This window comes from Fringilla coelebs (assembly GCF_963513975.1).
Source record: "Fringilla coelebs genome assembly, chromosome: 22".
NCBI classification, from domain to species: domain Eukaryota; kingdom Metazoa; phylum Chordata; class Aves; order Passeriformes; family Fringillidae; genus Fringilla; species Fringilla coelebs.
In genome coordinates, this window is record NC_140048.1 from 4954714 (window position 1) to 4976542 (window position 21829).

The window sequence follows — 21829 nt, forward strand, 5'->3', positions numbered from 1 at the left end:
CAGCTGAATTTGCTGTGGCCTCTCTGCTGTTGGCAGCCTCGTGCCTGACCTGTTTCACCCCAGACCTTCACCATCACCCCTAATTCCCATCTAAATAAGGACATGCTGGGTGGGAGACTGGAAATCAGCAGGAGAGGGTGAGGAAAGCCTTGGCTTTTCCTCCCTGGAGCAGGTGGGATGCAGTTGCAGCCCTGGTGATGCTGGGTTTTGGTGTGCAGGTGCCGGGAAGCCACGGAGAGCATTGAGGGCAGGAATTCCCAGCTCCTTCACAAGCTGCAAAAACTGGAGCAGGAACAAGAGGGTTTGGTTGAGCACAACAAGAAGCTGGAATCAATCCTGGGAGAGACACAGATCCAAAGCAAGCAGGAGAAGCAGCAGCTGGAGAGCAAGGTGGAGGGACTGCAGCAGAAAGTGAGTAAGGAATAGGAGAGACAAGGTTTGGGTTTCTTTCATTCCATCTGATTTTCTCTCTTGATTGGAAAAATAGAATGATGTTGGAGCTGGCCTGCACTCTGCTGTGTTTGGTTTGACAAGAAAAATCTGCTAGTTTGGGAGAGAGGGGGGAGGAAAATGTACCAGCAGGGAGTGAATTACCCTGGGTTGGAAGTGCAGATTCCCACTCTGGCAGTGCTGTGTTTTCCATCTCCTGTTCCCCCTCACAGAATCCCAGCCTGGTTTGATTGGGAAGGGACCTTAAAGCCCTGCCATGGCAGGGACACCTTGCTCTATCCCAGGCTGCTCCCAGCCCTGTCCAGCCTGGCCTTGGACACTCCAGGGATCCAGGGGCAGCCAGGGCTGCTCTGGGCACCCTGTGCCAGGGCCTGCCCACCCTCCCAGGGAACAGTTCCTGCCCAAATCCCATCTGACCCCACTGTCTGGGACACTGATGCTTCTTGATCCCAGGAAATATCAGCAGTTAAGTGTCCTGGTGGCAGAAGGTTGCACTGTGGCTTTTCCCCAGGGACAGGATCTTGGAGATGTGTCAGATGGTGCTGGGTGTGAAGGGCCAGGATCCACAGTGCCTGGGAGCATCCCTCTGAGCACACAGCTGAACTCTTCCCATCTCGTGGTGGTGCTGGTCACCTCTCTTGGGAGAGCTCTGAGATCCATCCTGAGAAGCTCTGCTCAATCTTGATCAAGATGTGACCTCAGCAGCATCTCCCTAACCTGGCTCCTACTTCATTTTGGGTACCCTCACCCCAGGGTTACCTGCAGCTGTTCCTGCTCAAATGTGAGGAGCCCTGGCACTACACTGCTTCCCCAGGGAGAATTCTGTGTGGAGCATCACTGCCAGGACACCTGATCCCTCACAGAGGGAGCAGCTGGAGAGCTCACAGCCAGAGAGAGCAGAGGAAATCAGGCCTTGGTCTGGCCAGGTGGGTTGGTGGGATCCTCCCCACAAAGGCTGGCTGAGCAGGTCCTTGCCATGGGCTGAGGCTCTGCTGCCTGGCCAGGAGCTCTCCCTTGCTGAGGGTCTTGCCTTCTGTCTGTGCTGGAAATTCTCTCTGCAGTAGACCTGGGTTGATCCATCTTTCCTGACTGGCAGCTGCACCAGTCCAGAGTGTCCCTAGAGGATTTCTGAGGTGAGGTTTTAGCCCCCACTCCAGTTTTCAGTGTGGAATGATGTGTCCTGACCCTGGTGTTGGGTTAAAACATTGTGTTGGAGATGTGCCAGCTATCCCACATGGATACACAGCTCCAGGCTGGACTGTTAGAGGAAGAGATGTGGATTCCCAGTCAGTAGCTTCTGGAAAAGCCTCTAAAAACTGGCCAAAGGCGAGTTCAAATACCTCAGTGAGGGTGCCAGTGGCACCATGTTTGTCTCCTGTCTTGGAGGAGCCATGGGCCAGCTCTGGGATGGAAAAGGGTCTGTCTGTCTGTCTGTCTGTCTGTCTGTCCCCATGGCAGTGCTTTGGGTTAACCTGGACTTGTGCACCTCACACAAAACTCTTCCCCCTTGGTTGGACCAGCCCTCCACAAATCAAACACGATGTGTTTGCAGTTTGGAAAATCCCTGCTTTGCTCTGTGGGTTGTCACACAGATCCCTGGGAATGCCGTGCTTGGGAGCCAAGGAGATGGGAGGCATTTTATCTGCAGAGGCTTGGCAGCTGCTGCAGCTGGAAAAGTGTGGAAGCCCAGGGCACAGGAATATTTCTGTGCCTGTTCTGGGGGGGCCCTGGCCCCCAGGGCAGCACTGACTCTGACCCTCATCCATGGAGAAAGTTTCCCACACTTCAGGATAGACTGGAATCCACAAAAGTGTGAAATAGATTATAGAGAGCAGTGCAGGTGGATCACTGGGTGAGAAATTGAGGGTTTGGGATTTTTAGGGTGTTGTGGATGGGAGCAAGGTGGAGGGCACAGGGCGCTGTCCTGGGTTTCCTCTTCATGCTTCTTCTTCCTCCTTCTCCATGGGTTTGGGTGGCATTTTGTCATTGGGCAGAAAAGTCTGCACTGCAGCTCTGTGGGATCAGTTATTGGGTTAAAAGGGAAAATAATCTGGGTGTCAGCTCTTAATTGGATAGTTCAGTCTGAAAAGCCCTTGTACCAAGAGACTGTTGGCCATTCTGTGCCTTGTAATGAAAAGCTGCAGAACTCGCAGCAGTGAGACTGTTTGACTGATAAGAAATAATAAACGCCTGAGTGTGAACATGAACTGCTGTCTGCAGTGCCTTCAGTCCAGACCAGAGGAACCCACAGCTGGGACCCCCACAGCAGAGATCCATTTTGAGGGATGCAGGGCCAGGGAGCAGAGGAGGGATGGATGAGGAGGGAGGTTTTAACCCCTGGGTAGATCCATCTGCTAGGCTGGAGCTTGCTGTGTCCTGCATTCCCAGGGGGCTCAAAGAGCCCTGGAGATGAGGAGGGAGGGGGCTGGAGCCTGGGCAAGGCAGAGCTGCTGGGTGTTTTCCAGTCCTGCCCTGGCTGGGAAGGACTTGGGAGGGTTTTTGGTCCTGGCACAGCTGCAGAAGCCTTGGCTGGTCAGACTGTGACTCAGGATCAGGACAGTGGGAGACACAGTGAGGATTGTTCTGCTGCTGGCACGGGATTTGGGAGCACAAATTAAGTACTTAAAAGTTAATGGCTTGGATGGAGACTAAAGAAATGCATTGCTGGATATCAACTTCTGACCAAAGGCTGCCTGGGGGTGAGGAGGGGAGGTGTGTTTTGCATTTGAGATCCCTTTTGGAGCTCCAAAGTCTTGCTGAACCTCAAATTATCGTCCAGTCATGCAGAAGGAGAGGGGCTTGTTGTCCTTTAGTTCTTCTGTGAGAGGTCTGGGTGTTTTACCCCACTTTTAATACCTCTTCACACATTGGTGAGCTCATATCTTTGATTTAAAAAGCAGTGTTGCAGCAGCTTTCCTGTGTGTTGGAGACCATTCCCTTCTGGGAGCTCCAGCAGAGCCAGGAACTCATCAGGGAGAGCAAAGCTCAGGGGCTTTGAGGAGCTGCTGTGGGAATGGGATTGGCAGGGATTTGGTACTTCTTTGGCTTTGGGATTACAAATGAGGAAGAATTTCTTGTCTGTGAGGGTGAGGCAGCCACAGATTCTCTGGACAACCTCCCCAGGGCCAGGTTGAACTTGGAGCAACCTGGGACAGAGGAAGGTGTCCCTACCCATGGAACAGGATGAGCTTTAAGATCCCTTCCAACCCAACCCATCCTGGGATTCTGGGATCTCCAGCACCAGTCTGGGGTTCTGTGGAGCTGGATTTCACCTCCCTCTAGTGTCCCAGCTCGTTTCAGGAGAGCCAGGCTCAGGCAGTTAGACAGTCCAGCCAGGGGTTCAGAAATAAGCCCAGACTGGATTCCAAGCCTAAGGGGAGGGAGGCTGCCAGAGCCAAGACTTGGATTTTGGAAAGGGGTCTGTGGGATCCCTAGTGGGGACGAGAAGCTGAGCTGCTCCTCTGGGCTGATCCTTCTCTGGGCTGCTCAGAGCTCCTTTGAGCCCTTTATAACTTCAGGAGCAAAAACTTCCCCCCAAGAGCTTGGGGGGTGATCCAGGTGCAGAGTGAGACCTTGCCCAAACTCCCACCTGCCCAGAGGTGCCAGGAGGAGCAAAAGTCAGTGGTTACAGAGAGCAGTGCTTTGCTCTCCCAAAATCCCAATAGGAGCCCTTCAGGAGGGACTGAAAATTTCCTGTGAGCAGTGAAGGGAGCAGGGTGAGTCTGAACATCTGCTTGGGTGAGATCAGCGCTCTGAGCACAGGGAACAAGGATGACCCAGCACCTAAACTGGGCTGTCTTGGGCTCCTCCATGCTGGGGGAGCACCACAATGTGTGGAACCCACATGCCTGGGTCGTTCCACTCCTTTTGTGGAGCAGAATTCCATCTTTTTCTGGCTTGAGACCAGATGGCTCCTTCCTCCTTGGAAGCAGCAGGATGAGGGATGAGCTGGAGCTGGCCATGCACATCCCCTCCTGCTCCTTGCTTCCAGCATGGGCCTTATCATAACAGCAGCACAAGGAGCACTTCAGGAGTAGTTCTGCATTTAGTTGTGAGTCCTGGATTGGTTTTAACTTGAGATTTGTCCATGTTCAGATCACCAGTTTGGAAACAGAGTTGTTTGAGGTGCAGAAGAACAAAAGTGAAACGAATGGGAACGAGCAGGTGACATCTGGAGCTCAGGAGATGCAGGAGGTGAGAGCTTTTCCTTGGGAAATGAACTGTTCTGTTCAGAAATGTGTTAAATCACCATCTTAAATGAGCATCTGAAGTGTCTCTTTCCTGGGGATGCTCTTTGCCACCCTCTCCTGAGGATCTGTAGCTCCTCATGGGATCACTGGAGGAAAGCAGCCAATGTGATCTCCATGAAAACTCTCCCCTCCCTTGCCTTCAGCTCTGCCAGCTGAGGAGTTTGCTGTCCCCCCATGAGTGTCAAGTTTTCTTGTTTAGGGTTTAGTGAAACCAGGGGATGTGCAGGTGCATTTAAACCTGATTCCCATCACGTTCTGGGTTAACTTTCCTGTCCATTTGTTCCTTGCCAGCCCAAAATTTGGATCTGCCTGGTGTGTCAGCCAGACAGAGATGGGAGAGGAGCTCCCCAAGGTGTTTTGGGTCAGTGGAGGCTCTGTGAGCCCTGGGTAAGAGGTGTAGGAATTCCACTGGAAACATTTGAGGACTGTTCTTCTCCTCTCCTTGTTTCCTAGAAGACACATATCCTGCAATCTGCTTCAACAATATTGTGGGAGTGACTCAGAACTTTTCTTGTTCCAGATGTTGGAAAGCTGTCAGGAAACAATAAACAAGTTGGGAAGTCAGCTGGGAGAGAGGAGAGAAAGGAGAAAGCAACTGGCATCTGAGCTGGAGCTGCTGAGGGAAGATTTGAAGGCTGAGAAGGTTCTGGGCAGCCAGGTATGTCCAGCCCCTGTGGTGGGACTCCCTGCAGGAGCCAGCTGCCTTTGGATGCCCCATGAAACATCCCCAGCTGCTCCCCAGGCTCATTGCCTGGCATCTCTTGGTGCATTTCTCCTGCCCAGCCACCTTCAAATCTTTGGTGGAGGGTTTTCAATCCAGCTGCTCTCATGGCATCATCTCTAACTCCAGAATTTCCTTTCAGTGACTCTAATACCAAATCAGTAATTCCAACTTTGTAGCCTCTCAGAGGGCAGAGTGGGAGTTTTTAGACTCAGGCATTGATTTAATTGAAAAATGAACATCCTGCTGGGATCCCAGCACTGCTGGGATTTCCCCAAGGGCCTTGGCACACTTGGCTTGAACCAATTTAGGTGCTAAATCAACTCCTGGAGGTTTCCCTGCTGGGAATGTTGCTGGAACTCTTGTATTCCAGCTGGGCCACAGAGGAGAGACAGTGAGTGGTGCCAGCAGAATTGTCCAAGGGCTGCCAGGACAAGCACTGAAAATTAGGGTAAAAATTCAGGAGCTTGAGAGATCTGTGGCCTGGACAAAGGGAGCTGGCAATGGGAGGCTGGCAATGGGGGCACAGCCATGACAAATCCCATTTTTTATCACTCTGAGAGGCCTTAGATCAGTTTGTGAGTCCTGTCACTTCCTTGAATCCAAGTGCAAAGCCATGGAAGTCCTGAGCTGTTGGCAGAGCTGCACATACTCAGGCACTGCTGGAGGAACAGTGGCATCTAGAGGCCAGAAATCCACCCTGAAACTCGGGATCAAAGCTTGGGATGAAAACAGCCCAGCTGGGAGGAAGAGGCTGGGTCAGTCCATCAGTACAACATGGAAAGGAATTGTCTGGTCTGGGGAATGGTGGGCAAAATGGGAAGAGTCCTTTTGGAGCCTTTGCCTCCCAGCAGTTCAGCCTGCTCATGATCCAGGGATCTTTGAATCCAAATCATCCATCCCTGAAGGTCTGGCTGGAATTCATCCAGTGGTCTCCCTGAAGGAGGGATTGTTTTCTCATCAGAGGGATCAGGAGGAGATGGAATCCAGAGCCCTGTGTTAGACTGGAGCAGCCTTTAGCACAGAGACCTTTGCATGGATTTGGTGAATTCCTGGCCTCCCACATGGGCTCATTCCCCTTGGATGGAGCAGCTGCTCTGCAGTGAATCATTTCCCAATGGTGCTGGAAACAAGATTTGCATGAAATCATTGGGTTCTGTCACCTGGAAATATCTCCTTGTTTTTAAGAGACTTTTGGACAATTAGGAGGAGAAATGTTTTCCTGAGCTTGTCCCTTGGGGTGTGTTCCAACCACTGACTCTGTTGTTACCTCTGCAGGGTTTGCCTGACTCCCACTCAGAGCTCACAGGCCACATAAACACCTTCCCAAGTCTGCAGAGAGCATCAGCCAGCAGGGATCTTGTGGAGTTATCCCATGAGAAGCTACACAAAGACAGTGCTGTGCTAGAGCCAGAGGTGAGACCTGGAAAGAATTCCCAGCTCTTTGGTACCTGATGCAGGCAGGAGCTGCTGGGGTGTGTGGCTCAAATATGAGCAAATTTGTCCTGGTGTAGATAAGATGCCTTGGGGTTGAAATACCTGGGATTGAAAGCTGTTCATTTAAAAGCTTTAGCAATCAAAGTTGGTGTTTAGTGAGGATAATGGTGTTTGTGTCTGAGGGATTTGGGTCCATCCCAGGTGAGCAGCAGATCTGACTCTGGGCAGACTCCAGTTGTGATTCAGCTGTGAGTTCTTCTGTCCTGATGCATTCCTGATTTCTGCCCCTTTTATTTCCTTGGCATCTCCTCCTCAAGTCTCATGTTGAGGGTGTGCTGGTACCTGGTGTTTCAGGGTGACATTGGCAGTGGAGAAGCCATCCCCAGGGAGGTGGGAGCACCTCTGTGACAGCCCCCTGAACCCACACTTTGTGCCCTTCCTGCTTTGCCAAGAGCTGCTGCTTTTGTAAAGAGCTTTGGCACATGCTGTAAATCCCTGGGAGCTGCAGTTGTGCCACAGTAGGATGAAATCAAATAAAGATTGATGGTAGTTGAGACACAGCTGCTTTCCATGCAGGAGAAAGGACTCACACATGTCTTTGAGGAGGAAGAAGTGCAATCATTTAGCCACAGAATCACAAGCCATGTCTTGCTGGAGTCCCCAGATTGCCTTGTATGGCTCCAAAGATTTCCATCAGAGCAAAGGAAATCCAAGTCCTGGTGTTTTCTGACCTTACAGGCCTCTGAAATCCTGCAAGACAGAGAGCAGAGTCCCAAAGTGGAGCAGAAACAGGAAGATCCCTGTGCAGATGCAAAGACCTATGAGGAGCAGATGGCTAAAGTAGTGTTTTTGGAAGAACAGATCAAAAACCTGAGGGAAGAACAAGAAGTGCTCTGGTAAACCTTAACAAAGCCTGGGGTATTTTCTGCTCCTTGTCTTTGCTGAATTAAGTTTTGAGCCTTTTCCAACTCCCCATGGGGCTGCTTCTGGCAAAAATGGGCTTGGCATCTTCATGTTGTCCTTGGGTCAGCATCTCTGATTTTGGTGGCTTTCCTTAGTCAGGATCAGCCAGGATTAAAGCTTTTTTCTGCAGCTTTTCCAGATTCTGAGCAGCCTAAATGAGAGTTGCCCTTAGGGAGGAGGATTCTTTCCTTGAAGGTGGACTAAAGGAGTCTCAAAAATCTCCTGTTGTGGGTTTGGGCTCCTCAGGATCACTGCAGGCAGCAGCTGGTAGTCCTAGTCCCACTGGAGATAGGAGTAGTCCCTGGAATTTGGGTGTCTTTGGAGGGGAGGGGTCAGCAGGTGTTGGTCCCACTCCCCCTTTTGAGTGGAGCAGGACAAATTTGGAGCTGGAGCATCTGGGCTCAGGTGCTCATCTGTCCTTAGTAAATAAAAGCTGGGATTAAATGCAGTATGGTTACAGTGACCTGCATTACTGGTACTGGGATAAAGCACAACCAGGAGAAGGCAGCAAGGAATCATGGAATCATTCAGGCTGGAAAAACCCTCCAAGGTCATTGAGTCCAACTTTTTCCCAACACTGCCATGTTCACTCAACACATGTCCCCAAGTGCCACATCCACAGGTGTTTCAAACACTTCCAGGGATGGTCATTCCAGCCTGGACAACCTGGAACATCCAGGACATGGAATCACAGAATTCCAGACTGTTCTGGGGAGGAAGAGATCTTCAAGCTCATCCCATTCCACCCTCTGCCATGGACAGGGACAGCTTCCACTATCCCAGGTTGTTCCAAGCCCCATCCAACCTGGCCTTGGACACTTCCAGGGGTGGGGGAGCCACAGCTTTGATCTTGGATGGAGAAAATGGAGTTTGAGTGAAGATCAGTCAGGCAGCTGGACTGGGACACCTGAGCCCCTGTTGCAGTGCTTCCCTGTGACTCTGAGTCCAGAGCAGCTCCTGTGCCTTTGTGAGGATTCCTCAGCCAGCCTGTAACCTCTTCCAGGGGAGAGCTGAGCCTTTGGACACACGTGGTTTTGTGGGAAGTGTCCCAGGGAGACTGACCCTTGCCCAGAACTGCTGCTCACAGGACTGAGCCCCCTCTGGAGCCTCCCCAAGTGCTGGAGTGTTTCACTGGACTTTCATCTCCCAAGTTTTTCCCTTTTAAGGGTGTTCTCCCTGGATTTGTGTAGTTATCTCTCTCCTTTGCTATTTCTCCTTCAAGCTCTGAATTGCTAGAGAGCAACAAGAAGAAGGAGGAGCTGGAAAAGCAGCTCAGGGAGAGCAGTGAAGAGAAACGGCTGCTGCTGGAAGAAATTGCCCAGCTCAGATGTGAGATCCGGAGTGCCTGGGAGCAGGGCCCCTGTGGAGACATGAGGAGGATGACCCCAGGCTTGGAGCAGAGGGAGAGCAGGTTTCTCCCATGGCAGAGCTCTGCAGGCAGTTTAGAGGGGAGCCTTAAACAGGTATGGGCAGCTTTGCCATCTGCATCCTGCTTTTTGTCATTAATTGAGTGGCAAAACGTAATTAAAGCGGGCTGGAAGTCAGCGCTGGGGTGTGAGTGATGGTTGGAAATTAGGGATGTGTTCATTTCCTGGTGTTGTGTTTTTGGATGTGGTGGGGACTTGGATAAGCTGAACTGATTACACACAGCAGAAATAAGTTATTTCAATGGAATTTTGTTCACCTTTCTCACCTTGTGAGCTGAAAGGGAAAGGGAGGTGCAGGTGTCCCTGCCAAACAGGGAGGAAATGCTGGAAGAACTCAGGATGGGGAGACTGAGGAGGAGCTCAGCTTCTGTGCAAAGATTTGGGAGAGAAAAGAGGACAGGGTGGTCTGTATGTATGGCCAGGTGGGAATGAGGAGAGAATTGGAGTCCAGTTGTATCTAAGAGGCAGCAAATCACCCAGGAGGAGCAGAGCAGGACACAAGGAGTGCAGGGGATGTGGGGAGGGATCCTGATAGAGGCACCACAGGGGGGAAACACCACAAACACCACAAAAACCAATGGAGCCCATGGACCTCCAGGATGCCTGACACTGCCAGATCCCACAGTGCTGGATCAGGACTTTTTCCAGCTTGGGGGAGTTACCTGGGGATTATCTGAGAAGGCAGATTTGGTCTTCAGTGAATTCTGTCTGCTTCCAAGAGCAGAAGGTGAAGATGCAGAGCAGGAATGCAGATCAAGGGATGGCTGAAAGTGATGCTGGAGGGAAAGGCTTTGGTCCAACCCAGGCTTTGGTGTGTGTGCTGGGAAGGTGAGGGAGCTCAGGAGATCAGTTACCTCCCAAGAGCCATCGCAGACCGTGGGTGACACCTCCCAGTGCCCTGGCTTGGTCCTGTTGTGTTCCTGTCCTGCTGCCAGGACTCACCTTTCTCCTGCTCCTGATCCCTCTGGGAGCTGGGCTGGCTGTGTCACTCCTGCTTGGATGCCTGAGTGAGACTCAGGTACAAGAATCCAAAGTGACCTGGTGGCTTTGCTTTGCTTGGATGGATTTGTTCCCTCACCCTGGTTCTCACCTCTTCCCCCACAGCCTCAGGAGCTGTATTGGCTTCTCTGAGGTGATGGAGAGAATCATTGAACATTGAGCTTGGAAAAGGCCTCTGAGATCATCAAGTCCAACTATTAACCCAGCAGTGCATGCTCACCACAAACCATGTCCCCAAGTGCCACATCCACAAGCCCTGCAGGGACAGAGAAATGCCAGGCTTTGCACATCTTCCTGCCAAATGCCCTGAAATCCTACTGGCTTCTGCCTTCCTGAATCACCTTTATCCTGCTTGGAAGTTAATTTCTGTGTCCCTTGTGCTGCTCCTGCAGGGTCTGTCTGAGGAGAGGTTCCAGCAGCAGGAGGAGAAGCTGCAGCAGCTGCGCCAGGACCTGCGGCGAGTGCAGAACCTGTGCAGCTCCGCCGAGAGGGAGCTCAGGTATGAGAGGGAGAAGAATGCTGACCTCCAGAGGCAAAATCTGCTGCTCCAGCAGGAATGCACCAAGGTAGGGACAGAGCCAGGCTCCCCAGTGTGCTCTGCCTCAGCTCTGTGGGAATTATGGCCACGAGGGCTGGAGCCCATCTCCCATCTCTGGGGGTGCTCACTTGGAGAGGAGAAGGCTCCGGGGAGAGCTCAGAGCCCCTGCCAGGGCCTGAAGGAGCTCCAGGGCAGCTGGAGAGGGACTGGGGACAAGGGCTGGAGGGACAGGACACAGGAAATGGCTCCCACTGCCAGAGGGCAGTGTTACACAGGCTGTTGGCAGGAAATCCTTCCTGTGACAGTGGTGAGGCCCTGGCACAGCGTGCCCAGAGAAGCTGTGGCTGCCTCATCCTCAGAAATGTTCCTGGCCAGGTTGGATGGGGCTTGGAGCAATGTGGGATAGTGGAAGGTGTCCCTGCCCATGATGGGGGGGTGGAACCAGGTGATCCATAAGGGCCCTTCCTACCAAAAGTGCCCTGGGATTCTCTGACAAATTTCACTGCATCCAGATAAAACATGCTTTACTTCCTCTGTGATTCCTCTTTCTGGATTCCTGTTCCACCTTCCCTAGCCAAGCCATTCCAGCTGATGTATGCTGAAATATAAATCTGATTTCTTCTCTGGGATCTCAGGTCAAAGCTGAGCTGAAGCAGGCCCGAGCCAAACTCTCAGAGACCACAGAAACATGTTCCTCCCTCTCAGCACAGTGGGACAGGAGCCAGCAGAAAGTCAAGGAGCTGGAACTGGAGCTCTCCAAGTGCTCCCAGGCTGATAAGCTTAGGAGCAGCCTCCAGGAGAGGCTGGCCCAGGAGAAATCCAGAGCAGGAGAAGCACAAAAGAAGGTGAGTGCAAGTTTGACAGTTCTGTGCAGCTCTAGTGCAGAAAGCAGGCAGGTTTGCTTCCCCAAATTCCTTTTCATGATCCCTCGGCTTAATATTGTAGGAAAAAAGCCTGTAATTAGTGGGAGCATAATCAAGGCAATAGAAGCCATGTCTGGTAACCCAATATCTCTGAAATACTGATAGTGGGGCTGACAGGCACAGGGAACCTTGATCTTGTTCTTGCTGAGAAGATTTCCTACTGTTTACTGGCTGGAAAATTCCAAACCTTGTGTTTTCCATAGCACTGATTCTGCCATGCTCCTGCAGAAATCACTGGATTCTCTTTTGATGTGAGCAGGATCAGATTGGGTTGGAAAAAGATTGTTGGGAGTTCATGACATAGTGTTTGGTCCAAAATCTGGTAGCCAGTGCAAAGCTTTTGCTTTTAATGGACTTGGAGTCAAAACAAGGAAATCTTTCCTTCCCATGCCTCAGCCACTGGGGAATCAGAGGGATCTGATCCAGACACTGGCCTGTACATTCAGAAAGTTTAATCTGTGTCCATTTTAATCCAAGGTCTCAAAACTGCAGCAGAAGCTGAAGGATTCCCAGCACCAGCTGCTGCTGGCAGAGGCCCGTGTTTCTGACAAGAAGCTTCTGGAAGAGGAGCTGAAGGAAGCTCGGGAGAAGGAAGCTCGAGTGCAGCAGGAACTTCATGAGGAGCAGCTGAAAAGGTCTCTGTGCTGTGCAGGGGCTGTGCCAGCCCTCCAGCAGCTCCTGTCTGCCCTGGGAGGGTTCAGGGAGACCCAAACCACTGCTTTGACCTCCTGTCTTCCCTTTGGACCTGACTTATCCCTGGGGTTCTCCAGGGATTCCCCCTTCCTGAGGTTTAAATGATTATTGGAGGTTTCATCTGCCTTGGAAGGGCCATGGCCCCTCCTGTCAGTGCAGTGATGCCCAGAGCCCCCTTCCCTGTGCAGCTGGGAATGATCCCAGTGTATCACCCCCCTTTCTGTGTCACTGGGACCTGACACAGCTGGGATGTGCTGTGTCCTTTGTCCTCTCCATGCCAGCTGGGGCAGGAAGAGCAAAGGGGGTGTTTGGTGACAGACAGACACCTTGGGGGCAGGAGGCACATCCCCCTGTCTTGGTTTGGAAAGACAGGTGTCTGCTAAGGAAGGCAGGAGCCTCCCCTGGAATGGAGAATGTAAACCCTCCCCAACCCTCCAAATTGCTATAGATTTTAAATTAAGGGGCTCTCAGGCAACAAAAATTATGGGAGCAGGAATAACAGTTCTTAAATAGGGAAGAAAATAACAAGGATAAATAAATGCAGTGAACCAAACCAACACTGCCAGAGCCAGAACACAGCCTGTGGGTCAGGGTGCTGCAGCAGGGCCATTGGAATTGTGGCTCAGCCCTCCTGCAGTGCCAGGGGTGGTTCTGCTGGAGCAGGGATCCTGGAGAAGGTGCAGTCTGCCTCTGAAGATCCAGGGGCAGAGGCAGCTGCTGTTCCTCTGGGAAATCCAGTGGAGAAGCTGTGCTGGTGTTCCAGAATCTCAGATTATATCCAGGTAGGAATGCTTGGCTCCTCCCTCTGGGCTCACAGCTCCCAGTGGGATGCTGTAGCTCTTATCAGCCATGCAGGGACATTCCAGAGCCTGTTATCAGCAGGTGTCTGCCCAGAGGGAGGAGTGGGTGTGATCACTCAGAGAGAGGTAAGGAAAACTGCCCCCGTGGCAAAAGACACCTGCCATCCAGATGGGGATAGAACACATCTTGCCTGGCAATCTGGAGCAGCCCTGCAGCTCTCAGTGTCCCCCCGTGGTGTTTCCAGGAGGCTCCTGGAGCAGCAGGTGGAGGAGCTGCGGCAGCACCTCCGGCATTCCCGGGAGACGGAGGCGTCGCTGGCCAAGATGCACGTGGAGCTCCAGACCAAGACCCTGCAGGGCCTGGAGGAGGAGAAGAAGCTGGATGCTGGTGAGGTGAGTGGCACTGAGGGGGTTCTTCATCATACAAGGGGCAACAGGACCACCAGGAGCTGGAATCTGCTCCTGGGAGTTGGGGTGATGTTGGGTCCCCAAGTCAAGGTGAGAGATGAGAATTTGACTTCAAGTTCTCAGAAGGCTGGTATTGCATTATATTGCATTATATTGCATTATATTGCATTATATTGCATTATATTGCATTATATTGCATTATATTGCATTATATTGCATTATATTGCATTATATTATATTATATTATATTATATTATATTATATTATATTATATTATATTATATTATATTATATTATATTATATTATATTATATTATATTATATTATATTATATTATATTATATTATATTATATTGCATTATATTATATTATATTGCATTATATTATATTATATTGCATTATATTATACTCTACTATACTATATTATACTGTACTATACTATACTATATTATACTATACTATACTATACTATATTATACTATACTATACTATATTATACTATACTATATTATATTATACTATACTATACTATATTATACTATACTATAATATACTATACTATAATATACTATACTATATTGCATTATATTATATTATATTGCATTATATTGCATTATATTGCATTATATTGCATTATATTATATTATATTGCATTATATTATATTATATTGCATTATATTGCATTATATTGCAATATACTATATATGATATGATAAAACTATACCAAAGAAAGAGAAAGGAGACATCAGAAGGCTCAACAAGAATGAATAATAAAAACCCGTGACAGACTCAGAGTCTGACACAGCTGGCTGTGATTGGCCATTAAATTAAAGCAATTCACATGCTGGGTAAAAAAATATACAAATCACATTCCAGAGGAGCAAAACATGGAGAAGCTGGAGCTTCCCAACTTCTCAGGAGAAAAAAATCCTGGCAAAGGGATTTTTCATGAAATGTCATGGTAGCACCTGGGAGCTGCTGGAATTGGGGACGTGTGCTCAGGGGCTGAGCCCTTGCAGATCTCACTGCAGTGTCCCATTGCCAGCTGATTTCTTGGGATGCAGCTCTGAGGGCACTGGAAGGCTTGGTGGTTTCTGCCTTCCATTTATCTTGCAGAACTTGGAGGTTTTGCTTGGAAATTTGTCAGAGTCCATTGTCTGGGAGGGTTCATTGCCTCTCTCTGCAATAAAACCCCACTGCTTGTTAGGGGGGGAAGGGAGGGCTCTGGGGTAGAGGAGTGTGCTCTTTGGTAATGGAGTGGCAAAATTATCTCCTCTCCTCAAAAAAGAAAGAGGTTTCTTTCTTTGATTAGGTGGAAAAGACACCTTATAAGACCTTGAGGACTTCATCTCAAACTTAAAGATAGCTAATTGGACAAGAGCTAAAAAGTCTTGCCTGGGCAATTTACTAGAAAAAGAAGGGAACCAAGAAACTAATCACTTTTCTGAGGTGTTTTACCAAGAGCAAAAACTTCTTACACCTGGCTGGGTTTTTCTCTGTTATTTTGCCTTTTATTAAACCTGTTTGTTTCCAACACTGCAACAGAAGCCATCCTGCTAATTTTATGCCTCCAAAAGTAACTAAGCTATCTTGAGTGAATTATAGACCTCTAAGAACTTATAAGACTTAACTCCAAAAAGCAACTATTGCTCTGGGGGGCTGGCTGGATATTGGCTGTGGTGGGAACCCCTGGGATTGCTGAGGGAGAAGCTTTGGACCCCAGGCAGAGGGGAGGCAGAGGGGCCCCTCCAGCTGGGGCCACACACCCCCAAGGTAAAACCTGCCCTTTCCCAGCATGTGCAGTGCCAGAAGGAGAATCAGAAGCTCTCAGAGCAGCTGGTGCTGCTGAAGGAGGAGAACAAAGCCCTGTATGAGGAAGGTGTCAGACTCCTGAATCAGAAGGATCTCTATGTCAGGTAATGCACAAAAACCTGCCTGGGCCTGCTATTGGATTTGTCTGTCCTGTGGATTTTCCTGTCCAATATTCAGGTTTTTAGCACTAAATCCACTAGCCCCTGTGCAGTGAGCTCACCCCCCATGTCTGCTGTCAGGGGATTCCAGACAGGTTTGACTGGGAAGGCACCTTAAAGCTCATCCCATTCCACCCCCTGCCATGGCAGGGACACCTCCCACTGTCCCAGGTGCTCCCAGCCCCATCCAGCCTGGCCCTGGGCACTGCCAGGGATCCAGGGGCAGCCCCAGCTGCTCTGGGCACCCTGTGCCAGGGCCTGCCCACCCTGCCAGGGAAGGATTTCCTTCCAGTGTCCCATCCAGCCCTGCCCTCTGGCAGTGGGAGCCATTCCCTGTGTCCTGTCCCTCCATCCCCAGTCCCTCTGCAGCTCTCTTGGAGTCCCTTCAGGCCCTGCAAGGGTGTCTGAGCTCTCCCTGGAGCCTTCTCCTCTCCAGGTGAGCACCCCCAGCTCTCCCTGGAGCCTTCTCCTCTCCAGGTGAGCACCCCCAGCTCTCCCAGCCCTCCTGCTCTCCTTGGGTGTGTTTTAGACTTCTCAGAACTTACTAGCCCTGGCTGGAGGGAGTTCCTATAGCAGAGACCCAGCCCAAGTGCCTTTCCCAGCCTGATGGCTGTCCCTGTTTGCCCAGGAAATACAACGAGATGCAGCTCAGGCACAAGGACAAGATCCGCAGGGCCAAGGAGACTTTCATCCACGAGGTGAAACAGAGGGACAGCAGGATCAAACAGCTGGAAAATGAGCTCAGCGAGTCAAAACTCCAAGTGGAAAAGGTGAGAGGACACATCCAGGGCTTCTCCTGCAAGGGGAGGCTGCAGGGGCATCGCTGCTTCCAAAAGTATTCCCTGGTGGCTCCTGGCCTGGGTCAGGAATGGTGTGGCCAGCAGGAGCAGGGAGCTCATTCTGCCCTGGGCACCTCGAGTGCTGGGTCCAGTTGTGGCCCCTCAGTTGAGGAAGGACATTGAGATGCTTGAGCATATCCAGAGGAGGAAATGAGGCTGGAGAGGGGCTGGGAACACAAACCCTGTGAGGAACCACTGGGGGAGCTGGGGGTGTTCAGCCTGGAGAAAAGGAGACTCAGAGGTGACCTCATCACTCTGTACAGCTCCCTGAAAGGTGTTTGTAGCCAGCTGGGGCTGGGCTCTTTCTCCAGGCAGCACTGACAGAACCAGAGGACACAGCCTCAAGCTGCTTCCAGGAAAATACAGGCTGGATAGCAGGGAAAAGGTTTTTACAGAAAGAGTGATAAAGTTCTGGAATGTTCTGCCCAGGGAGGTGGTGGAGTCCCCATCCCTGGGTGTGTTTAACAAAGCCTGGATGTGGCACTGGGTGCCAGAGTTTAGCTGAGGTGTTAGGGCTAGGCTGGACTCGATTTTAGGGTCTCTTCCAACCTGGTGATCCTGTGAAAGTGATCATGGATTCAGGGAATGGTGTGAGCTGTAAGGGACATTAAAGCTCATCTCATCCCACCCCTGCCATGGCAGGGACACCTTCCACTGTCCCAGGCTGCTCCAAGCCCTGTCCAACCTGGCCTTGGACTGCCAGGGATCCAGGGGCAGCCTGTGCCAGGGCCTGCCCACCCTCCCAGGGAAGGATTTCCTTCCAATGTCCCATCTAACCCTGCCCTCTGGCAGTGGGAAGCCATCCCCCTTGTCCTGGCACTCCAGGCCTTTCTCCAAAGTCCCTCCTTGCAGGAAGGGATCAGAGGCACCAGCCTGTAGTAACAAAAAGCCAAAAGGAAATTCCTGGCTCAGGATTGCCCTTGGGGGAAGCCACATCCTCAAATCCCAGTCTGACACTGGCTGGGCTCCATGTTCCTTTGCCTCAGCAATTCCTGCTGGGAAGTGACCCCAGAGCTCTTTTTGGGGTGTTTTACATCAAACAGGGCATTGCAGAGTCATTGAGGTTGGTGAAGACCTTTAAGGTGAGGATCTTCAAGAGATGATCCACTAAACCATGTCGCCAGGGGCCACATCCACGTGGTTCTTGAGCACTTGCAGGGCTGGTAACTCCAGGCTTTTAGGAGCTGGCACCCTTGATGGTGGTGCCTTGGAAAGCCCTGGGGTGTGCAGAGGACAGAGAAGAATCAAGAGTAACTGGTGATTGTTCTTTCCTTCTCCACCACCCTAAGGGCAAGGTGCTGATTGCCCAGATCACTGCTGAGAATGAAAAATTACTCCAGGAGAGGCGACGGCTCCTCCAAAAAATATCAGACCAGGAGGAGTCCCCTTGGAGCCTGAGGTCTGGGATTCCCTCCCTGCAGAGCAGGTAGGCCCTGCTGATGTCCATTCTCCCTTTTCCTGCTTTTGTGACTCTTTCTCTTAAGAATTCCAGAGGAAAGTCTGGATGTGCCCCAGCCATGGGTGCTGTAATCAGGGCTGTAATCAGGGCTGTAATTAGGATGGGATTTTCCCATCCAAGACCTGGCCATTGAGGCTGTGGAGAGCAACAGCTCTGAGGCTGGAATAGAAGAATCCCCTTTGAAAATGGAGCATGGCTTGGAAGGAAAATAACTTGTGCTTTGTGCCATGCTCAGAGGGAAGACCCTGGAGGAGGAGAACGCCCGGCTGCAGGACAAGCTGCAGCTCTCCAGCCTTGTGGGCTCCTCCCAGCGCCTGGCCAGGAGCAGCCCCGCTCCCAGCACGGAGGTGAGACCCCAGCAGGGCTGGGAGCAGCAGGATCACAGCACCTCAGGGGCTGGGGGAGAGCTGGATCCACCCCGTGAGATGGAAAGGGCTCCTGTGCAGTAGGTGGTGACAGATGTGGTGAGGAGAGGCTCTGGGAGGAGCTGGGGGCTCCATACAGATGTGGTGAGGAGCTTGAGGGCTCCATACAGATGTGGTGAGGAGCTTGAGGGCTCCATACAGATGTGGTGAGGAGCTGGGGGCTCCATACAGATGTGGTGAGGAGCTGAGGGCTCCATGCAGATGTGGTGAGGAGAGGCTCTGGGAGGAGCTGGGGGCTCCATGCAGATGTGGGGAGGAGCTGAGGGCTCCATACAGATGTGGTGAGGGGAGGTTTTGGGAGGAGCTGAAGGCTCCATGCAGTTGTAGTGAGGAGCTGAGGACTCCATACAGATGTGGTGAGGAGCTGAGGACTCCATACAGATGTGGTGAGGAGCTGAGGACTCCATACAGATGTGGTGAGGAGCTGAGGACTCCATACAGATGTGGTGAGGAGCTGAGGGTTCCATACAGATGTGGTAAGCAGCTGAAGGCTCCATACAGATGTGGTGAGGAGCTGAAGGCTCCATACAGATGTGGTGAGGAGCTGAAGGCTCCATACACATGTGGTGAGGAGAGGCTCTGGGAGGAGCTGAGGGCTCCATACAGATGTGGTGGCTCCATGCAGATGTGGTGAGGAGCTGAGGCCTCCATGCAGATGTGGTGAGGAGCTGGGGGCTCCTTACAGATGTGGTGAGGAGAGGCTCTGTGAGTAGCTGAGGGCTCCATGCAGATGTGAGGAGCTGAGGGCTCCATACAGATGTGGTGAGGGCTCCATACAGATGTGGTGAGGAGAGGCTCTGTGAGCAGCTGAGGGCTCCATTCACTCAGCCCCTGCTCATCCTGAGCTGCTGCCCCTGGGATCCCCCTCCACAGGGACAGGAATGTCACCTGGCACATCTGGAGCTGTTCAAAGGCCTCAGCTGTAAAGCTGCTCTAGGAAAGGAGAAGATTGGGAATATTCCTCCTGCCAGGCCAAGCTGAGCAATAATTCCTGAGCCAAATGAAAGTTTGGCAGGAGAAATGGAGAAAATCCAGGGAATCAAAGAGTTTTCCAATCAACCAGGGGGATTTAGGAGTTTCTTGGGACTTTTAATTAGGAGAGAACCCAGGTAGGTTGGGAATGAGCTGTTGAGGAGGAAAGGGCTGTTTGGGGCTCACCTGGCCTTGGTGGGGGGCTTGGTTTGGGTTTTTTAGAATAAATTTACACCCAAAGGACAACCAGACCCCTGATTAGCACCTGCATGGGGCTGCACTTGGTGGAGAGGACCCTCAGTGAAGCTGGGGGAGAGCTTGGAAGAGCAGGAATGGTTGGAATTCAGGCTCTGACCTGTACCCTCTCCTTTCAAAGTCTCTGTTCCTCCTTGCAGGACTTGAAGCTTTCTGCTGGCTCTGAACGCCACCCCCAGAGCAAGGGGCTGCCAGCTCCTCGAGCCAGGTACCCTGGGGGCAGGGAGGGAGGGAGGGAGGGAGGGAGGGAGGGGAGCCAGGGAGGAGCCTCTGCAGCATTTTGGCTGCTCCACCTTGTGCTTTCACCTCCCAGAGGCCTTTTTTGTTCGTTTTTGGTCAAATTTTAGGGAAAACAGTATTAAAATGGTGTTCAAAATGGTATTGGAGCCAGTCAGCTGATGGGATGGAGAAGCCCAATTTTAGGGAAAATAGTATTAAAATGGTATTGAAACCTGTCAGATGATGGGATGGAGAAGTCCAATTTTCAGAATATTTTGGGCAACACTGTGGGATTTAGGAATCTTGCTGCTCAGGGGCTTGGGAGGAGTCTTTATACAAGAGGTGGTGAGACTTGGAGTCCTAGTGTGGCCAGAGCTGTGTCCCACATCACTCTGGGATGTGTTCCTCCATTCCAATCCGTGCCAAACCAGGTGAGGGGAGCCCTGCAGCTCTGGGGATGCAGCTCTGGGGGTGCAGGATGGTCCAAGCAGGTTCTGGGCTGGCTGAGGGTGCCCCTTCCTTGCTCCAAGAGAAGAGCATCAGCATCGTTCTGTGCTGCTCAGAGGGGTTGGGGAAGGGTCACTCAGACTCCACAGAATGACAGAAAATTTATTTCCAGCTTCCCAGCCCGAGATCTCCCGGAGCCCCTGGGTGCCCTGAAGGCCCCACAGAGCACCAAGGCGGAGGGGGAGGCTGAGAGCCAGGATTCCTCCTTCTGCCTGTCCCCCTCACAGCCTTCAGAGATTGGGTACCTGAACGTGGCCTCTCCTGGGGACAGCACAGCTCCCTCTGCCTCCCCTCTGCAGGAGCAGAGCCACAGCCTTGGCTCCCAGAGCTTCTGAGCTGGGAGTGCTGGGGCAGCCTCACCTGAACTGCAGGATTTGGGCTCCTGGGGCCATGGACAGCAGAGCCTGCAAAGGGAATTGCCAAATGGACTGAGCCCATGATTGCTGGGATATGCTCCAACTAAAGGATTCCACAGCTTTTTGTTTGTTATTTTTTTTAACTTGCCCACCTGTAAATGTGTGTGTGATCCCAGATCCACTGCAGGCTGGAATTTGTAAATAAACTCTGTACAGTGGTAGAGGGGTGGGGGTGAAGGGAGTCTTCCCTCAACCCTAATCCCCTGTCTATAAATATCCCCAAATCTATAAATTTTGTAAATAAAACTTACAGAAGTTCCCTTTTACCCCATGCCCCCACACTGTCAGTGCCCTTTTTCCACACTCTCAGCATTCCCTGTGCTCTGTGCAGAGGTGAGCAGGATCTCTGAGCACTGGGGAGAGGATGGGAATGGGTAGGGAAGGAAGATGGGGGAAAAGAGGAGCTCTAGGGGCAGGATGTGATGGGCAGAGGGGTCAGAAATGAGATAGAGGGAGATGGGAGGGCAAAGGGAAATGGAATAGGGGCAGAAGAAAGGAGGGATATGAGGAAAGGAAAGGAAAAAGGAAAGGAAAAAGGAAAGGAAAAAGGAAAAAGGAAAGGAAAAAGGAAAAAGGAAAGGAAAAAGGAAAAAGGAAAAAGGAAAGGAAAAAGGAAAAAGGAAAGGAAAAAGGAAAGGAAAAAGGAAAAAGGAAAGGAAAAAGGAAAGGAAAAAGGAAAAAGGAAAGGAAAAAGGAAAAAGGAAAAAGGAAAAAGGAAAAAGGAAAGGAAAGGAAAGGAAAGGAAAGGAAAGGAAAGGAAAGGAAAGGAAAGGAAAGGAAAGGAAAGGAAAGGAAAGGAAAGGAAAGGAAAGGAAAGGAAAGGAAAGGAAAGGAAAGGAAAGGAAAGGGGAAAGGAAATTTCAAGGAAAGGAAAGGAAATTTCAAGGAAAGGAAATTTCAAGGGAAGGGAAGGGAAAAGCCTTTGGAATAAATGGTGTCTGAGGATGTTGAGTGAGAGGGATCAGGCCATGCAAAACAGGGAGTGCAGAGAGTCTGAGGATGCCAAGAGGGAAGCAGCAGGCTCAGAACTGCAGAGCAGGTGGGAACAGAGCCTGGCTGGGCATCTCCCTGGGCCTTTCTGTGCTCCCTGGGCTCTCCCTGTGTGTTTCAGGGAGCTCTGGACCCCTCAGGGTGCTCCCTCTTAGAGGGTACCCCGAG

At 51.3% G+C, this 21829-nt stretch overlaps 1 protein-coding gene across 1 annotated transcript in view; it reads left to right on the plus strand.

Moving 5' to 3' along the window:
- The window catches only part of CCDC30 (coiled-coil domain containing 30), a 39558-nt gene extending 18686 nt beyond the window's left edge, over positions 1-20872 (plus strand). The window contains exons 9-24 of the mRNA XM_084220296.1: positions 219-411; positions 4546-4644; positions 5221-5358; positions 6700-6837; positions 7597-7754; positions 9044-9284; positions 10640-10813; positions 11421-11630; positions 12186-12343; positions 13447-13594; positions 15404-15525; positions 16208-16349; positions 17708-17844; positions 18113-18224; positions 19670-19737; positions 20368-20872. Coding sequence (XP_084076422.1) covers positions 219-411; positions 4546-4644; positions 5221-5358; positions 6700-6837; positions 7597-7754; positions 9044-9284; positions 10640-10813; positions 11421-11630; positions 12186-12343; positions 13447-13594; positions 15404-15525; positions 16208-16349; positions 17708-17844; positions 18113-18224; positions 19670-19737; positions 20368-20590 — 2461 coding nt within the window. The 3' untranslated portion in view covers positions 20591-20872. The remainder of the gene's footprint in view (positions 1-218; positions 412-4545; positions 4645-5220; positions 5359-6699; positions 6838-7596; positions 7755-9043; positions 9285-10639; positions 10814-11420; positions 11631-12185; positions 12344-13446; positions 13595-15403; positions 15526-16207; positions 16350-17707; positions 17845-18112; positions 18225-19669; positions 19738-20367) is intronic.
- Positions 20873-21829: the final 957 nt, after the last annotated feature.